The 21,036-nt window shown below is 36.3% G+C and overlaps 1 protein-coding gene across 3 annotated transcripts in view; it reads right to left on the bottom strand.

Annotated features, from left to right (window-relative positions):
• Nucleotides 1–18,900, bottom strand: part of LOC140157005 (palmitoleoyl-protein carboxylesterase notum1'-like) — a 40,577-nt gene extending 21,677 nt beyond the window's left edge. The window contains exons 1-3 of one of the 3 annotated variants that reach the window (XM_072180059.1): nucleotides 18,219–18,900; nucleotides 8,158–8,462; nucleotides 2,260–2,312 (exon numbers count right to left, since the gene is read on the bottom strand). In XM_072180059.1, coding sequence (XP_072036160.1) covers nucleotides 2,260–2,312; nucleotides 8,158–8,444 — 340 coding nt within the window. In that variant the 5' untranslated portion in view covers nucleotides 8,445–8,462; nucleotides 18,219–18,900. Of the gene's footprint in view, nucleotides 1–2,259; nucleotides 2,313–7,399; nucleotides 7,456–8,157; nucleotides 8,463–18,218 lie in introns of those variants that run through there. The other 2 variants (XM_072180057.1, XM_072180058.1) reach the window with 2 other exon arrangements.
• Nucleotides 18,901–21,036: the final 2,136 nt, after the last annotated feature.

The following is a 21,036-nucleotide window of genomic DNA, read 5'->3' as shown; positions in this document are numbered from 1 at the left end:
TTTGAAGTAGTTCAAAGCTCTAAGTTTCCCTAAGTGTGTCAAACCTCTGCAGTGTGTTTGCACAGGCAAAATTTCAAGGGTTCTGCATTTCTGCTTATTGTGTGGATAGCTTAGAAGTAGCAGGAAGGAGGCTGGATCAATTGGTTATACTGAAGCCAAGGTTTATTGTAATTGTTGGAAGTTCTTCATTATTTTAGGCAAATTTAATGGGCATGTGCAAATCAATGATGCTTGTGATCATCCAGCACAGACCCTAGAATTAGTAAGGGTCTGTGCATCCATACTGGGCCATCCTGTATATTATAAGACTGAAAATACATACATAGGGTTCACATTATTCTGAAGGGTCATCACACATGTAATCGCCTACAATAATAAAGGAGGCATGAACAAAATGACACTTCCATCTGATGAAGACAAAAAAGGGATGTTCATAAATGGATGATGGGATTCAAAGGATGAGCAGAAGCCTTACAGAGAGCCCCTGATTGGTCTAAAAGAGATTAAGTTAGGGTTTAGGAAATTTTATGTTAGGATTAGGGTTAGGAATAAGGTAGGGTTTATAGCATAAAAGTTACAGTGAGTGTTAGGGATAGGGTTAGGGTAATTGTTTAGGATTAGAGTTATGGATATGTTTTGTTTAGGGTTATGAAAATATGATTAGGGCTTAGGTTATAGGTTAGGGTTAGTGCAAAGTTTAGGATAAGGGTTAGGGTAGAGTCCGAAGTTTTCCGTTTTACGGAAAACGGAAGAAAATCACGGAATCGAAGGTACAACACGGAAAATGACATTTTTGTATGATGTGACAAAATTGTTAAAAGATAAGATAAATAAATGTTAAAAACAATCATGAGTTGTGTATGTCAAATTTTATGATAAAAATATTGTTTAATAATACCGAAATATAGGTATATTATCAAGGCATGAACCCCTATATCCTTGCAAACATCGCAATAGTCGGCCTATTATTGTGAGGATATTCCAATCAGTGCATATTGATCGCGATATTGAACACTTTATTGTAACATTAATATCATTGTTTATACATTTTAAGCTTTATTCATGACACAGATTTACAAATTTTACAACACGGATTACAACACGGAAAATGGATTTTAGAAAACGGTAAACTTCGGACTCTAGGTTAGGGTTTATAGCTAAGTTAATGGGTTTTCAAACTAAAGTAATGACTCTCGGGATATGAACCTGTAATCAGTTAAGGTAATGCAAAAATTAAAGATTGGAGTCATACAGTCAGAATTATGTTATCATCTCCATCATTGAGGTTTTGTAGACAATATTTTGATGAAAGTGGGATGTAGGAATTTGAAAACAACATTCAAAATCAAAATTGCAACTCAGAAGAAAACAATCTAGTTCCATGAAAACAACAGGTGTTTATTATAGTAAATCACAATTATTTTGCTACAGTTTCTGGTGGTGGTTACTCTTAATTTTTATGACCATATAGTGCAACCTGTTTATTTTCTCACTTTTCTTTCAGCTGTTTATTTTAATTCAACACATTTTAATATTAATTTTGAAGTACATGTAAGTATAGTTTGAGAATTACCTTAAAAGATAAAACAGTCACTTGCACAAAACTATAGCATCCTGATTCATCAGGTTTAACTGTTTCAAGATTGTTGAGGACATCAGCAATATTATGATCTATCAGATCGAAAGCCTTAGTACAATCAGTATAGCAGCAAGGTACTAATAATATGCACTAAAGGCCAGTTTGTTTGTTTCTTTGTTTAAACGGTCGCTCCGTATGGAGACACGCTTGGGTCCTGGTGGGACAGTTTAACATTTTTTAACAGGAAAACATCTTCTTTTTTTAAAATCTTAATGGGACAAGTATCAAATTAAAAAGAATTCTTCTAGTCAAAGTGCTATATATACAAGTGGAAAATCATGGTTGAACTGAATCACTGTTTTGTGATAAAACACCAAAAGATTGAGTAAATTACTTTTTTCTTTTTTTTTTTCCCTGTGCTTGGAACTGATGGAGGGAGAAAAGACATACATAATGAGCCATCAGTTCCCAACGATCATGAACAATAATTACATAATCAAAATATTCTTTTTGAGCAACAGGTACAAAGAGAGACAGACGAGACAAAGACTATGGACGAAGACAACGAACACTCACACTCATACAAAACATACAAAAAGACAAACAAGAATAAAAAGGATTCATATTCTACTCACACACTTAAAAAAAAAAAAAAAAAAAAAGATTGAGTAAATTCCTACCTTCTAAATATACCAGCCACTTTTTGCTTCCATATGACTTTCTTAAGTAGTAGCTGAAATTAAAAACAGAAATGAAGATTAATACTTTGTAATCATGACATAATGATGAAACTTTGTAGTGATGTTTCTGTTTTACAATCATGATCATGTAACTAGTATTATACTATACTATTGTGTGCAATTATGTGCAGAATTATTATCATCATCTAATCTGCATCATACAAAATACAGTATTTTAAAGGTATGTAAGAAATATTACTGCATCATGGAAGTTGCTTTTCTTGTTTCTGATTTATTTGCAGCAGAAATAAAAAATAATGCCATTCCTCACTTACCGTACACACGTAATCTCTTATTTTCTCTAAACCCCACTCCACACACATTCTCATCTTTTTTCATTTTTATCCTCAATTTCAAACACTTGTAGTTGTACATTGTGATCAATCACATGATAATTATGATTATTATGATGTCCTATATAAAATGAGCAGACCCGGTTCATGTTCATTTGCTCATATAGTTCAAACATAGAAGATAGATTGTCATTGGTAAATCAAACCACAGATCACAGAAATAACGTGAAATCATTAGATATGTAGTGTTTAAATGTTTTATCATTGCATACTTAATAATGTAAACATTGATTCAAGACAATTTGTTGGCATGAGGTGTTTCAAAAGTGTAATGTGTACATGTAGAGATTGTCAGTTTGAGCACAGAGGACAACCAATTAGCAGATGACCTTGTCCTCCAGTGAGGTGAACCAACCTCAGCACAGCTTCAGGCGCACAACATTCATATCATATTGCCAGCAGTGCTTCAATAATATATCTCTCTAGTCATCTTGTGTGCTACAAATTGTATATCGTAGAGTGTCATTACCAATCAAATTTTATGTCTGAACAATGCTTTAAGTAATATATACATTGTCTATACAATCATTTAATTTTGACACCGGAAACATACATGTAAGACCAACTAATGCCAAGTTGTGATTTAAAAACCAGACCCTGCTACAGTCATCTTCATATTATTATCAAATGAAAATAATGAAATGATCTATTTTGCTGGCAAAATGACTGTAAACACATTTAGTACTTGTTAATGAAACTTCTGCAATATTTATGTATATTTGAATTTATAGCAACATCCCTCTAAACATCAGCGTAACCTCACTTTACATGTAGATAGTTTCAAGAGTAACCTAAAAACTCACCTGTACTGATTGCTGCTGTATATATTACTATATAGACCTTTTAGTTTTTGTTTTTTTCACAATTCAGGTATTCTGTTTTGTATATATTTTGTATTTTTGTAAAGTGCTGTACATTACAGTAAGATGTTTATTATTATTATTATTATTATTATTATTATTATCATCATCACTATCATCTGTATTATTTAGTATTAAACTCATCACCCTGCTTTTTGTATTCTCTATTTCCTCACACATGCAGAGTTATCGCTGTTCAGTTTCAACCCCTGGTTTCAACATAGTGGTGAGTTATGATAACAACTGTTTAACAACATCCAAAAATGATATTTTAATGTGTTTTACTGTTTACCTATAAAAACTGTAGTTTATTGCTGTAATGAATTGAAACGCAACATAGTTAGTGGTCCCTTCTGACTTCCTTACTGTAACTGTTTTGGATGGTTAAAAGTTCAAATCAAAAGTTGTGAAATAATGATAAGATGAAAAGCCTTTTCCTTTTAAAAATCTTTTTGACTTAAAATAATCTCACTTTCTACATAAACGATTGTTTTTTTTTTTCAACTAACAAGGTATTAAGGGGTGGGTTATGAACGTTAGGGCAGTATTTTTTGTGTGACATGAGAGCACATCAGACATCGAATCGCATTCTGAATACGAAGAATGTCAGGAAATTAGAACACTTTGGCTACGTTTCTGACCAAAATTAATCAAGAATAAGAGGAATGTTCTTCTCATATCAAATAATTTTGATTTTTTGAAATTCGCGATATAATACATATTTTATGGCAAATGATTAAAATAAAAATTGATGTTTTGATATTTAACAGTCCTCAAGTAAAATTTATAAATCTGATGATATGTACTTAAAGTGTATGTAGCTCGGATGAAAAACCGACGATCAGTTGAAAATTTTGACCTTTCGTATTGAAGATATGGATTTTTTTCTCCAAAACACCAACAAAATTGAGGTCTTTTTGGGAAAAAAATACGGTATATCTTTAAAATGAAAGGTCAAAATTTTCAATTGACCGTCGGCTTTTCCTCCCAGCTACATACACTTTAAGTATATACCATTAGAAAAAGTTTACTTCAATGACTTAAATATCAAAATTTAGAAAATATCAAATTTTAATAATTTGTCATAAAATTTGTATTACATCGCGAATTTCAAAAAATCCAAATTATTTGATATCAGAAGAACATTCCTCGTATTCAAAATGCAATTCCATATGTCTGGTGTACTCTCAGGTCCCACAGAAAATACGTGAAAACGTCGATAAACGTTAATATCAGATCCCTTAATCGTTTTTGTTAAATAGATTAAGTTTACATGACGTTTCTCTGAACTTATTCTTGATTAATTTTGGTCAGAAACGTAGCCAAAGTGTTCTAATTTCCTGACTGACTGAACCTTTGAATATGCCTTAATAAGTTATGAACAGTAAAGAAAAATAATATATTCATGCGTAGTCGTCATGTTAAAGCTGCGGTTTATATAAAGGGCTTTATGATATATCTAATTTGGTAAATGGTAATAAAATGTGTAGATTTTATAAAATAATAAATGTCAAAGCCAGTTTCAATTTGAACATTACACAGTCTTCCTATGTTTTCTGCCCTGTGTGGTAAAGTGGCCCAACTTTAAACTGAAATTTTGTTTAAATTGTAACATAAATATGTGAATCTGGGTCATTCGGTAGAGAAATTATGTCAGTATGTCATTAGGTTAACAACATTAAACGTCATCTGCAAATTCTTTAATTATTGTCGGCACTTCTTTTATCCATGTGACAGTTAATACTGCAACTTCTCAGAGCACTTCGGATGCAACTGAAGTGCTGCAGATGAAAATATTTTGTTGACAATTTCATGATTTTAAAAGCCCAGGAATCATATCAAGTCATTTAACTTTATCCAAGTCTTATAGTGGGTTGAGGATGTACTGTTTTGTACTCTACAAGAAAATACTGCATGTACGGGCTCTGGACAAATTTGTCCAGAAAAAACGAGTCGATAGCAATCTGTTGCATTTGTTTAAACTAATCTAAATACCCATCAGATGTGTTTGATTTGTACACACTGACAGTGACACGTTCCAATATGTTTTAATAGTCTTCTTTGGAAACATTTATCCTGACATCTGTAGTATTTTCTCGGACAAGCAATATCATTGTCCACAACGATAAAGTCAAATAATAACTTGATATTATTCCTGGCCTTACAATGTACATGTACTCATGAAATTGCAATTTTAATCTTGAGCACACACCCAAAACGGGTCTGAGGTGTTCTGAGATTTTTTAGTTCATTTTGCTTTCCATAGCATAACACCAAAGGGGTATATAATATATTCTACTTTGCATATAAGGCCATCTTAATTAAATCTTGTGTCTCAAAGCTGCCGAGCGTGTTGAAAATCAAGAAATTTAATTTTTTATCTCTTTTTATTTTATTTTTACAAAAAGGCGAAAAATATAACTCAAAATTCGTATTTGATTTCAAGTTTTCGATTTTTTCGCTAACTTTGGACACGAAAATAATAAAAGAGAAGAATCTTAGTTTGTAGCAGTGACTTTTTTGTTTGCTATTCCAACATTTGTAACATTGGATATTTTTTGTAAATTGTACAAAATGCTTGTCCGAAATCTTGTACTGACAGTCTGACACATAAAAAAATAAATAAAAAAAACAATAAAAAACACCGCATTCTGCATTAGGTTTTCAATTTCTCACAAGCTTTGAGACACAGGATTTAATTGAGATGGCCTAACATGAAATGACATCCATCTGAAAGCTAGAAACTATTATCAAGCAAAATGGATCAAGAAACGCACTGTGAATAATAAGCAGAAACATGAATGGCGACAAGGGCACATACAATCTGAACATCAATGATCACCAAAAGCACTAAACATATAAGCATCTTTAATTCTTGATCTTTCCAAAGCATTTGACACAATTGCACGACATTATCATCACTAGAATACTTACCCTGCCAGAGAACCATCATTACAAGTTACTGATCTATTCCTAAGTGATATATAGCGTCATCATCAAAGCACTAATTAATAAATACCATGATGAGCATCTTTCTAGATCTGTCCAAAGCATTTGATACCATTGCATGACATTATCATCACTAAAACAAAAACTTACCCTGCCGGAGAACCGTCATTACAAGTTACTGATCTATTCCTAAGTAATATATAGCGTCATCATCAAAGCACTAATTAATAAATACCATGATGAGCATCTTTCTAGATCTGTCCAAAGCATTTGATACCATTGCATGACATTATCATCACTAAAACAAAAACTTACCCTGCCGGAGAACCGTCATTACAAGTTACTGATCTATTCCTAAGTAATATATAGCGTCATCACTATAAGCACTAATTAATAAACACCATGATAACCATATTTCTCGATCTTTCTAAAGTATTTGATACCATTGCACGACAATATCATCACTAAAACAAAAACTTACCCTGCCAGAGAACCGTCATTACAAGTTACTGATCTATTAATTCCTAAGTGATATATAGCGTCATCACCATACGCACTAATTAATAAACACTAGAATACTTACCCTGCCTGAGAACCATTATTACAAGTTACTGATGTATTAATTCCCAAGTAATATATAACGTCATCACCATAAGCACTAATTAATAAACACCATGATAAGCATATTTCTTGGTCTTTCTAAAGCATTTGACACCATTGCACGACATTATCATCACTAGAATACTTTACCCTGCCTGAGAACCATTATTACAAGTTACTGATCTATTAATTCCCAAGTAAAATATAACGTCATCGCCATAAGCACTAATTAATAAACACCATGATGAGCATCTTTCTTGATATTTCCAAAGCATTTGACACCATTGCACGAATATCATCACTAAAACAGAAACTTACCCTGCCGGAGAACCATCATTACAAGTTACTGATCTATTCATAAGTGATATATGAAGAGCTTTGTTTCAAAACCCCTTACATCCACTTGCCCATTTTTGAGAACACATCAAAAAAAGTCATCAAAATATCTTGGGGTTTGCAACAAAAGCAGTTTTTGGCGGGATGCTTGGGTAGGATGAGCATCCTGCCAAAAACTGATTTTGTTGAAAAACACCTTGTATCAGTGATTATCTTGATGATTTTTGGATGTGTTCTCAAAATTGGGCAAGTGGATGTAAGGGGTTTTGAAACAAATTTCTTCATATACATGTAATAGTGTCATCACTATAGTATAAGCACTAATTAATAAACACCATGATGAACATCTTTCTTGATATTTCCAAAGCATTTGACACAATTGCACGACATTATCATCACTACTTATACCCTGGAGAACCATCCTTACAAGTTATTGTTTATTCCTAAGTGATATATACATGTAATAGCGTCATCACTATAAGCACTAATTAATAAACACCATGCATGATAAGCATATTTCTCGATCTTTCCAAAGCTTTGACACCATTGCACGAAATTATCATCACTAGAACAAAATACTATACCCTGCCGGAGAACCGTCATTACAAGTTACTGATCTATTCCTAAGTAATATATAGCGTCATCACCATAAGCCCTAATTAATAAACACAATGATAAGCATATTTCTTGATCTTTCTAAAGCATTTGACACAATTGCACGACATTTCATCACTACTTACCCTGCCGGAGAACCATCATTACAAGTTACTGATCTATTCCTGAGGTGATATAGCGACATCTGCTGTAATTCTCCATTAAAACCACACGTTTCTAGTGCTGAAGCAAGGTGTCTTATATGGTCCATTAAATTATCAGGGTCCGCATTTAATTTATTCAAGTCTAATTCATATTCATTTTGATTAGCTGCTCTTCTTCCTGATGCAAAATGTTGTGATTCACTGCAGAGTACTAGTATAAAGTATAACGTGGATATTATGTGTGCGGTGATGTTCATAGTTCTATTCATTGTGGTTCTGAGATAGATCTGCGGAGAGAGAAAAGAAGATTCACAGTGCAATATTAATGAGCATAATAAACGGATACAGATGCGTCAATTGTTGGCTGTCACCAATAAGGGGTGCTTTGTCCAACACTCATACACTCTGTCACACACCCCCTTGCAATACGCATATTTCCGAGGACCATTAAAATGATGAGTCCAAAAGTCCTCTGTATGTCAGTGTGTTTGGGTATCATCAAACAATCGGTATAATACTGCAGGTCCTCACGACGTAAACGCTCAGAGGACGTTAGCTAATGGGATAAACTGCCGGGATAATAGGACTTGTTTTTCGACGTCGCCGAGGACGTACGTTTGGAGGTCCTCGTTATGTCCGTTGGTAAGACTAAGATTCCTTGGAAGTAATGTAATGCAAACATACACGTACACAATATACACAGACTTAAATCTTGCATCTGTGGTCTTACACGTCTTGTTTTTAGTCGCTAGAAAGTTAGTGAAAGAAACCCCCTAGTAAAACTTACAGCAATTACAATTTGCCGTCGCGACGTCACCGCAAAAGAGAATGTTGCAATAGTAGCTCAAAATGTTAGGACAAAATGGCGCGAATGTTATACTATAGCCTTTTGATTGGGAGCAGCCGGTAGAATGTTCTTACAGTTCTACCTGTTGCTGATATCAGGACTGCTGAAGCCTGAATCTCAGGATAATTGTTCCATCATGATCATGATCGACACCTGCAACCACGTGAATGGTCGTCGTATTTGAAGAAGATAACCACTTAAGTTAAGTTTATATCATACTTTTCATTTCAAATGTATGTTCCACCTGCAAGAGGCCCCATGACACAAGGGAAAAAGCGGTAAAACGAGCAAAATCGCTAAGATCGCCAAAATTTTCCACAATTTCTGTTAAGTAAGCTTATAATGTGAAAAAAGAGGAGAGATTCTGCAAATAATGTGAAATAATGTGCGATTTACCGCTTTTTCCCTTGTGACATGGGGGCTTGCAAGTGCGCCAATGATCATGATCGTTGCATCGGGAATTCACTAATCAGGTCTTGAGGATATACATTAATTGGAAGGTGAGCTGAGACCTACTTCCTCCTCTCTTCTGACAAATCGGTGAAGATGAAAAGCTGAAATACCATGAGGGTGAAATCAAACATGTAGATATTACCTTACCAGGGCGGGTTGTGTTAACGTCGGAACGAATTGCCCGGGCTAAATTCTCGACGTCGGGCTCCTAATAGTACGAGTAAAGATACCCTGTCTCGTTTTGTTGCTTCAGCTGCGACATACGTTCGGCGTAGGTCACCCCTCGGGTCTTTTCGTAAACCGTGGGGGACTTTATCAAGTAAACATTAAAAACTACATCATTTTCAAATCAACTTTGCGGACCGCAAGAAAAACTATTGGATTTAGTGTACTTCCCATTGGTTCAAGGAATTAAGAGGTTTCGGATCATTTGTTGTATGTGATCTGAAAATGTGATGATTGGTTCAAATGATTTCAGCAGACCGGTGATTTTATTTGTGGTGTAGAATGGTTGAGTACCCACTTTGAATCAGAATGTATGGGTACTTCATTTGGAAATTAAACTTTCGTTCCAATGACTGCTCACTTTGCAATACTACTTAGTATTAACGAATTGCATGGCATTGCTGTAACCATGGTAACAAAAGGTTTATACTAAGATCTTTTAAGAACTTGTAATACTACCAAATGCCATAGAAATTTACACTTTTGTAATTCCATCACCCTTAACTCCTTTTCCCATGATATTTATTAAGGAGAACGTGAAATTCAATACAATATTATTTCACAAAGTTGATGTATATTTACAGAATTTGTAAGTAAGCGGCTATTTAGTGTTTTGGTATGATGATTCTAGCCTCGCAATATACACGTGGTCAACTGTGCTCCAGTAGGCTTCAAATGTGCCGCTTCTAAGCGGTCCCTTTTGATCAAGCGGCCCGACGTTTAGCAGAACCATGCGCCGCTAGGCAGGTGTGCTTGCCTAGATCGGACCGCTGACTTTACAGTGGTCCCCGACCCGACACTCTGGACAGTGGGGGGAGGGAGGCTGGAAAAATGGAAAGAAAAGTCCGTAGGAGTCTGAAAAGAACCCGTCTGTCCGACCACAGCTTGTCCCGGATACATCACCAGCATGTCATCGTGACCAATCCCTATAGAAGACGTAATTAGGAGTGACATTAAAATGGGTCCTTTTGTTTTTTGGTGCGTCCAGGTGATGCCCGGTGGCGGGAGGTATGCCGCAGCAAATCAAATAGATGCCGTATGAGAACCTCTCACCTAGTCATAAATGAAATAAGTGTACATGATGTTAAGTTATTTATTATAGCTACTGCTTGATGACGAGCAGTTTTTGTTTTTTATTAGATGGATTATGAATTCTTAGAAGCAGAGGTACATGACTCCACGATTCTGAAAATTTACGGCAACTTGAAGTGCGCATAAAAAGCGCTATGAAACTTTTAAAAGTTCTTGGAGACTTGAGCATCCGGTTTCCTCTTTTACGTGAAGCACCGATAAGCCACGGCGCCGACACGGCAATATAATATTGTTGGACAATAATCAAACTATTATGGTCATTAACATGATTAACAGCATAAAGAAGATGTGATCATAACACAGAAAAAAAAAAGCTTGCTGTTAAATCGCGATACACTTAATTTTTTATTAGCAATAGCATCGTATGTTTTATAGTTGGATAATTTGTTTGAATGTTTCTAGGACCTACATGTATGTATGTAAAATAATACTTTTTTTTTTTTTTTTGAACTTTGAGGTTTGATATTAATCATGCATCGTGATCCACTTTGTCAGGAAGATTGGCGTGGCAAATTAACAAACGAATCTCGGCACCGAGTAAATAAAAATTCCTTTTAAAAGGAATAGGGCGAGCAAATGAGCTCAAATGAACTGTCACGATAAATGTGTAGTACAGTGTTATACTTCGATTTTCATTTGGAGTAAAAAAAGGTTCTTGTGAAAGCTTTTGAAGTGGAAGTTATGGGCAATGTTTCTGCACATTTCTAGCTCTATATGTCTGCATGCATGCATGCAGTTTAACTTCAACTTGACAGTGGCCGGCAGGATCTATTTTCATCCACCTATATCATAGCTCTCATTACACATCACAGCTGCTTAAAGTGAATGAGATCCCGTTTTGTAAAAGAGGCACCCTTGTGAGATGAAATAGCGATATGTCGTGGTTAACTTATTGAAGTTATTGGCGCCGCGTTATTAACGAGAATTGACACTTATGATGAAGTTCTCACACAGGTATGGTTTTATCAAAGCCGCTCACGCAGACTATGTAAAAATATACATGTAAATAAAATATAGGCCTGCATGTACATGTTTTTATAAATTCTGCTTAATTCTTTACGTATTAGACATGTATACTATAAGTTTAGCCCGAAACACTCCCGGCCCGAGGTCTTCTTTACTACGATTTCCACTGACATCTCCGATATGAAGGATAGGAGAGGAATGATACTGTGATAGTTTCGGACCTGTAAAGTACATGTACAATGTATATCGACTTCCCACTGCCAGAAGTGGGTAAGTGCAATAGCTGCCATGTGTAGATGAGTACAATATACTGTGTGTAAGTTGCCAAATGTTCACAGGGCAGCTATTGCACTTACCCAATTTTGCAGTCTGCACTGATGAGCATTCGGTATACATAAGTACAAGCTCAGTTCATCAAATCAGAACCATGTTAAAGGTTGAAGTCCTTTTATCATGTTTATCAGCGTGAGAACTCTTCTTCACCGTGACCAACTGAGACTAAAAACAGCAATTCTTTTGATTTCTTGGGAGTTGCTATGTACATGCTACATTGGGACTTTCCGCAGGGGGGGGGGGGGCTGTAATGTAATCACGAATACAGCGATTAAACTGCCGGTATTTATACTCCGGATGACGGATCTATAATAGTGCTTCGGGAGGAAAAGAAACGGATACTTGGGGAAGGGGCATTCTACAAAATAAAAGAAGAGCGATAGTAAATGCGCTTCTAAACCATCAGAATAAGATTCACAGCTTCCGATGTACGAAATCGTGTCCCCGACTGTGTCCTACAATAGGGCCTGTTGTGTCATACATGTCCTATATACTCAATACATGAAGTAGCCATGATGTAGCTCATCTGAACTTCAATAATTATAAAGAGAGCCTTACAATTGAGTTTGAAGGGCAATGGTGAAGTACAAGGGCTCTAGGCCCCGTGATGTGAAACAGAGATCTCCTATCTGCCATCGCCAGATCGTTTCGTTTACCTGCACATGTATAGGCCTTTTATAGACGTAATTGGCAATTACCGATAATTACCGGTGTTTACCTTTTGTATGTAAAAGGTGTCAAATATTAAGGTAGCATTATCAGGTCACATTTAAATCAATTTAAATCAATTAGTGCAAAAACACCGATGCTCACCGTAAATGAAAGGCCATGAATATTGGCCATGAACTTTTTAAGGCAAACGTCTTAAAAAGTCAAAATGCCTTAATTTGTACACCTGTATAGTCTACATGTACAAAAAATGTGTTTTGATTCGATTTGTTCGGGTTTTGACAACCCTGGATAGCCCAAGAAAGCCTCTATTGAAGCTTTCCATTGGGGTCCATTTGAACACTGGGACGTGTTGGGAACGGTCCGGGGGAACAGTCAGGGGTTAACACCCTTTGACGGTTTGACCCTACTCTTTTCGAAACTGGCTGCGAGATACATGTACGTATGGCTCTCTGTACACGGGACCGACGGCTTAACGTCCCCTCCGAAGGACGAAGTATACTTTTATGATTGATTTACCCAATTCTAAATGAACCATCAGAGTGAAAGTCTGAATTTAATCTACAGCCTGAGGTTGCCAATTAATTTGAAACATTTCCCCCAAGCCAATATCCCATCCAATCTCCACCGCCGGGAATTGGACCAGGGAGTTGAAACCTATGATCAGAAATAGCCTAAAAATGTCCCATATAGAGCGTAGTTCATGACCGTTTTTTTTCTTTGAAAATGAAAAGACGTCGCAGTTCTCAAATTATGCTAATTATAAACTTTTCAAATAAACTTTATGGCAAGGAGCTGCGCGTTATGTCCGAACACTGCCGAAACTATGGACGATTTTGACGAAGGGCTTTTCTGAAAGTTCTTCGAGTTAAACCAGAGAAGAAGATCTCCCGCTTATATATAGCCTATACAAATGAGAAACGTTAAAGAGCGGGCATTTCTTATGTCCTAATAAAAAGGACATTCGCCATAATGACCTAAAAACTGTTTGTCAATACCACTACCAGACCATACAGACCAGTCCATCCCAGACTCTGAGTCCATCCATTGGTATTGGCATTGGTATTTCGACCTTATTTTCCCGATGTTACCATGACACAGATACACTCGGCTCTGATCAAAGGAATCCTATAGGTAAACGTAGGAGGACATCCTCCATCCACAAGTATCTTAAACACGCTCATCCCCATGACTCAGTTCCATAACCTCGGTATATTTCTTCATTCAGGTAATGACCTTTGAATGTGTTGAAGACTATTTCTGATTCCCCACAACTCGAGGTCAAGTTTGAGCTGTGTCTTATTGAGTGGGGGTTAATGAACTGCGTCGTTGTACATGATACTATTGTGGCTGATATAGCGCAAAGTTTTTTATGTGCAATTTGATAGGGCCCTTTGGGTGTATTTGAGGACACGGCGCACGCGACCCCCGCCTGCCAACCGCGATCTAATCACTCCAGAGTCCTTGAGCGCCGGTTGGGAATCCAATGCGTTGGTTTCATTCATCACCAATACCAACTACACGAGTTGGTCATGATAAAAGTTAAAATAATTATTTCCACTTCAAGTCACTTCAGTTCAATGTCATTTCTCGACTCGTCCAACTTCAAAAGAATTATGTGATTGTTGTAATGCGTTGTGGATCATCAGCATGCAAAAACGCGGTTTACAAATACGGGCCTACAATCGATCATGGTTCAAACCTTACCCCGGGGGTGGGGATAGTCCTACTCAGTATAAATCAGTATTAGTATAATACTTATAATAGTGAAGAGTGCTGTTTTGGTATCAAAAATGTCTTGATTTTGTAGCCCAATTGAGCGACTTTTGAAGAGTTTCTCGCTATACCTGATTTTTTAAAGCCACACTAGGTTCTGTGTACATCATGATGAAGGTAGTAGACCAAATCACTTGGATGAACCGCGAAAGTCCACCAACCGCGAAACCCGAGGAAAACTAAGTTCCTCGGGTTTCGCGGTTAACCGTTGGTGAACTTGAGCGGTTCATCTTTATTGAGCAAAATAGATGGTCTGTGGCTTAAAAAAATCAGGTCCTACTGGTCAGACTACCGATCGACAAGAAAACTTTTCACGTAACTACTACCAGGCACTATGGACCACAATAGCCTCATCCCAATGGCATAGTCCAATAACCTCAATTACATAATCATAGGGCAAAATTTGACCTCATGTTGCAGAGTATATGAGTTTTTGTACCCAAATTTTCGAAGGTCATTCAATGAATGTACAAACGTAATGGGGTTTAAGAACTGTGCCCCTGATAGATGAGCATGTTGTGGATCCTAGTGAGGGGTCAATTATGTTTCAGGTCAAAATATACAGGTCATGACACAAAATATTGAAAAAAAGTTTCTTTAACTCAAGTCGTTTTATGCTACCCCGGTATGCTACATACATGTACAGTTTCACGTAAACTAAACTGACATGTTAGCACATCTATAAAGACTCTGCTATATATACTAACAATTAAAGGGTGAAAAAAAAATGAGTTTTGATAATTTTTAAATCGCAGAATGATTTCAAATAGCTGAATGGGCTTTTAATAAGAGAAAAATTGTGCGACTTTAAATGATTTGACCCACGATTCGAACTGAAAATGATTGTCAGTGGTCAAATAGGGTTGTGTTGTGAGGAGTGAGAGTTTATAACCCTTTTGGTTCGACCTTTGATCACGTCCGTCATGTTGACTTAAAAAAACAAGAGAATTACAACACGACAATAAGTATGCCTTTTCATCACTTGTTTGAAATGTACTAAATATGAATAGAGCATGTCAACACTTCACAACACAAAACATTACAAAAGAAGTTTAAACAATCTTCGAACGTAAAATACCGCTATATCAATATCTCTTGTTTTGCTGAATGACTTATATAATAGATTAAGGAATAAAATTATACAGTTATACTGTGCACCTGTATCGCCGATCGAACTTGTAAAGGAAGTTATAAAACTTTACGAGTATGACTTCCGAAATTGAAATAAATAAAATCATTTTAGTGATTGCTACAACTGTTGGCATGGTTGGTGAGAAAATTATTGATGTTTCTAATTATGTGGAAATAAATACTAACCACTCAAGCTTATAATTTAGATTAACTCGAGCAATTTTGTGTGATGAAATTAAATAAAATTGATAAAAAATGGTTATTTTCCTGTATGGTTAAATCAGAAACAGAATTAAACTGCTTTTTAAGTCCTTCGGCATATTCCTTTGACGCTCTAACGTTTTTGACACACCGCTAACAAGTGTAACGAGTCAGTGTTATCATTTCTTTACGCACTCGATGAATAGAGACCCTTTTGAAATCGGACAAGTGGTTCATAACCGATTCATCGTTTAACTCTTTATTGTAGACTCTATCGAGCATGAAAGCAGTTATTATTCAGTCTTTTGTGTCGGCATTTCTTTACCTCGTTGTAGTCGGTATCGAGTTAATTCATAATACGTTTTGTACAGGGGATGGAAGCGCACGCTACACTGACGGATTGGTAAAACATGTGTTGCAAAATGTTGAATGATTTTCAATACTAGATGATAAATTGGAAAAATTAATGTGCAAATTGGCTAATTTTACGAAATTAGCTTTTCTAATTTAATGATACACAAGAGACAAGTGTTATTTTTTCAGTAACTTTCAATAATAAAATGTGTAGGCCCATATTAAATTTAATAAGGGACTATAGGGCTTATATTTAAAGTATCTTAGGCCTACTTGGAATAAAGGTTTGTGTTTACTTAAAGCACCGCGGTATTTTGCTATTTTGTTATTAAATATTTTGCTTTTGCCATATAGCTTCAGGTTTTCCAAAAATCCTGAACTTGAACAAACACTAAACGCGACGAGAAGAATACATGATGTTGTTATACTAATATACTATAGATATCTGTGATACACGGTATACATACTCCCAGGCGGCATAATAAAGGAGAGTGTATAATTGAGGAACTATCTGATAATCAAAAATAACCACGGTGTCATCTACATAACGACGACCGATCTGAGAAAATTTTGCACATTCGATTATTATACGGCAAATCTGTTATTAAATTTTAGCTTTAGTACATTTTGATATGAATTTATAGCTCCTAAAAGTTTCAGTACAGCTTGAACTTGCCCCTTCACCTTTGAGAAACTCCAGAAACTATTCGAACTGCTCTTGTCGCGTGTCAAAAGTTGTGCCCTTGTCCGAGGACGGTAAAATTAATGAGAATTTAATTGCGAATGACCATGAGTTTCTTTTGCGTTGGTCGGCTGGTCGATCGACCTGACGTCTGTGCTCACTTTACAAGACTCGTTAATAACCGAATAAAACTTGAACTTGGGCGAAGTGACATTTGTGTGTAGCTGGCGGTTGATATTAAACAGAGAACAGTGCAGGCTGCAGGCAGTCCTTCAAGCATCTAATCACCGTGGGTCACATCAATGTCGCTAGTAATCGTGGGTTACATGGTTCAAATATAGGGTATTCCCCAGCCTGGCCACGCGTGAAGTATACCTACTCACTGTGCCTTTGAAATTCTACCGAACACGCTGATAATAAAAGCACACCGTGTGTATACCGATATCATAATTTTGGCAGTTCTTATAAACAGATTAAAGTTGTGTTGGTTTAAAACCGTGGTCTTGATGGCGAACCGATGTCAGAGCCGGCGCCGGCCAATATAATGAATATTCAGGAAAATAAAATTGTTGAACATGTGGACTTCAATTCAAATCACCATTTTCCCCTCCCCTACTCAAAACTTGCCTTTTTCTGGGCCTGAAGTTCCCCTCCACCCCACAAGATATTGTCTTTTGGCTTTGCTCGCCTCTTTCGATATCTGGACTCTCTACATGTATGTCGTATGCTTGTTTCAAATGGTAGGCCTATTTCAAAATATTGATCACCAGATCATTAATTATTCATAAAGAAGCCGATTTTGATGACTGCCATGCCATAAAATAATTTTATCCTCAAAAGCAAAATAACACAACAAAGAATGTTTACGGAAGTCAAAGTCATAAAAGTAGATGAATGGAATCGTCGAGCATGTGTAGACTTCCGATATGCGATATGCAATTCGTAGAAAAGATGACGAAAATGCCTTTGGTTTAAAACTTTAAACAAGCACTTGGGAATCTAAATCAATAATTTATTGTAAATTATTATTATTAGTATACGGATGAGAAAATGTGAGTTACATTTATTATTTTGGGCCACATGTTATGATATGTTACAGTTGAACTCCCTATGACAGGTCATGCTAGATGAGCAAAATCTTCGGATTTAAACAAAACATATACTTTGCAGCTGCTGAAACTTGACTTTGACTTTGGTTATTTGACATTTATAAAAGCAATTCATGTTGAAATTTTAAGAACCCTACACACAAAAAGAAAAAGCAGTAATTTCTTTCCAAATTTCAAATTGGATTTTAATTAAAAAATCTCTTACCGTTTTTGGTCTTTTTATGCAGGCAGCCTGGCAGATAGGAGATGATGGGATGTTGAATTGCACGGATAAATAAAGCTGTTGATGTGCTATGCTCCAAGTTTAATTCATGACGTAGTATAAGTCATCCATGATGAGGACTTGAGATTTCACAAATATATTCAGGATAAACACTAGTGATGGAAGATAAATGATGACGACGGGTCCGGTGACAAGGGACTATATACTATTAATCCAATTGAGAGAAAACTATGGCCTAGATGACATCATGGTGCTCCGCGTTAAAGTATAACTTTATAGACGGTGAAAGGAAATAAATAATTCCCAAATGCTGTAAATGAGTAATTCCACAGTACTGATGTTGACGTTGGAGAAACTCCTGTGTGCTAAAATCAAAACAGTCGTTGTTAAATGTCAGCGAATTGTCAAAATTATCGGCAGAAGAGATGTAAGCTTCAAAACTGTCGTCTGCTAGCTTTTATCAACTCCTCTCAGTGCAAATTACAGAGAAATTTTGCGGAAAAAAATAATTAAGTAAACTGTTCTAGCGAGAAAGGAGTCCGTTGTCACGTGCAGATTTGTCGTGGAGTAAGATCAAAGGCAGCGCCACTTGTTTGAGTATGTAAGCAAACTGAACTGATTGTCATAAGCGCCCTATCATTGGCCTACTACCGACCCACTAGTGTCAACCGCGGCAAGATCAAGGCAAACTTTTAGCTGGTACTCGTTGTCTTCTTGCATATCGGTGTATGGGGTGTTGATGTCGAATTAGTGACATGGAACCGAAATGAATATGTATTAGGGTTGTACCATTCTTTAAATGGGTAGTGTGGGTAGTGATATTTGCATATTAAACTTTTTGGAAACAAGCAATGTCTTTAAAAATGACATACCGATGAAAACTGTTGCTCAAAAAGTGATAATTATATTAACACTTTTTAGAGTGTATACGGGCAGGCAGGGCAAGTTGTTTTCGGTCCTTACTCCGAAACTATTCCCAAATAATATTTAAAACCTTTATATTAGCAGATAGGCGAGATCTGCTTGTTCTCTGTTGACAAGGGGCAGTCTTCAGTGAACGACTCTTTTCAGAGTCATCAGTAGACAAGGGGCGGTCTACATGTTTCATTCTTAGGTACTTTTGTCCTGAAGAAGTCAGAGCTACTCCTGACGAAAGCTTGACAGTTCTAAACTTGTCCGACGGCGAACCCGCTAAAAACCCACTAATTAATATTTATCCAACGGTTTCAATAATTATTCCAACAGGTTCGCCTTCTATGGAGCATTGGTCCAAAAATATCATAATTAGGGTTGCTCTTCCGAAAAATAAATGAGGTTCTTTGGAAAATACCCCAGAAATGCGTGAGGGAAATTACCGATTGGGGCCAAAACCCTCCCTCTGGAAGACGCTGTCGAAGAAATGCCTCTTCAGAGAGAGAGAGAAAAACCTTTTGGGAGTAAAAACAATATCTTTTCGAAACAATGAAATTCGGCATAAGAATTCTTAAGGGTACTGAAGTTCTAAGTCCCGTAAGACTTTAAAAAATAAATCGTCTATTTTGTATGGAATAATTTAGTGAGTTACAAAATAATATTGGTAGCCTACAGTTTTATATCTGGTTCAATAAACCATAATTAGGCCTATAAAACAGGGAAATCTGTTCCAACTGACCAGCGGGGAACCAAAGGATGGATCCAAAAGGATACAACAGTGTCACACTAGCAAAAAGAAAAGTTTTGTCTTTTCGAAACGTCGGATTTTAACTTTGTTTATATGTTTTGTGTTACCCCCCCATTGGATGTTGTGTCATATGTTCCCTGTTTTTAATCAATAACAGGCCATGTCAGCAGCTTTAGTTGCTTCTCATTATGTAAGAAAATGAGATGCAGTTTTGAATGTTGCACTTCCATCATTGCTCTGTGAGTTTAATTGTACCGAAAAATATACATTTTCTAGTTTTCCACCCTACCTATAGCCTTTATCGTAATAGGTTTAGGTCTATTTTTAAGATAACATGTAAATTTAATATTTATGATTAAAGTTCTATTATTTTTGTGCTCTATAATTCTATAAAGTATGATGATGATTGCCTTAGATACATAATGTAGGTGTCATTTAATAAATGACTTCAAATCCGCTGAGATGAAAAGATTATACCGTCAGAAAAATTCATTTGCCCAGGTCTCCAGGAAAATTAAATGCCTTGACAGCTAATAGCTGATTCACAGCTATGTTGCATCCCCAGCGGAAAGTATCAATGTGTTTATGCTGCCAAAACTCACGCTGCTTGAAAAGGGTTTTAAAAAGTCATGACCGTTTTAAATTCCGTGCATTTAATGTGACCGTGAATCGCAAGGGACAATAGTTATTATATTCATTACATGTTTAGTGGTGACCAACATTTTCACTCATGCAATGGGCTATTCCAGAAAATAAACGGCCACCCCCTAATATAGGGCAAATCTGTGTTTAGAAAGATTCCAGAGCACATTTTCAAAATTAGTCTGAAATTCCAGTGGTTTCTGTTTCGCGAGTCGTTTCGCGGCTCGTACTCGCCGCTTCGCGGCTCATCGCGGCTTCGCCGCTCACCCCCCCCCCCCTTGATCGCGAGTCCGACACTATCGCGAGTCAGTCTTTGACAAAGACTATCTATACTAGGGGTGGTCGTTTATTTTCTAGAATAGCCCAATATAACCCTGACCTGCTTTTGAAAGTTTTTGAGCAGAGGAGATGTCTTGCCGGGGATGTCTTACACTTCCCATAATGCATTGCTTCTATTTCAATGTTCTCTACTGATTTGCAATCCAGTTCAACATGATG

The sequence above is a fragment of the Amphiura filiformis genome, chromosome 7, assembly GCF_039555335.1.
Source record: "Amphiura filiformis chromosome 7, Afil_fr2py, whole genome shotgun sequence".
NCBI classification, from domain to species: Eukaryota; Metazoa; Echinodermata; class Ophiuroidea; order Amphilepidida; family Amphiuridae; genus Amphiura; species Amphiura filiformis.
This window is presented reverse-complemented; position numbering and strand designations above follow the sequence as displayed.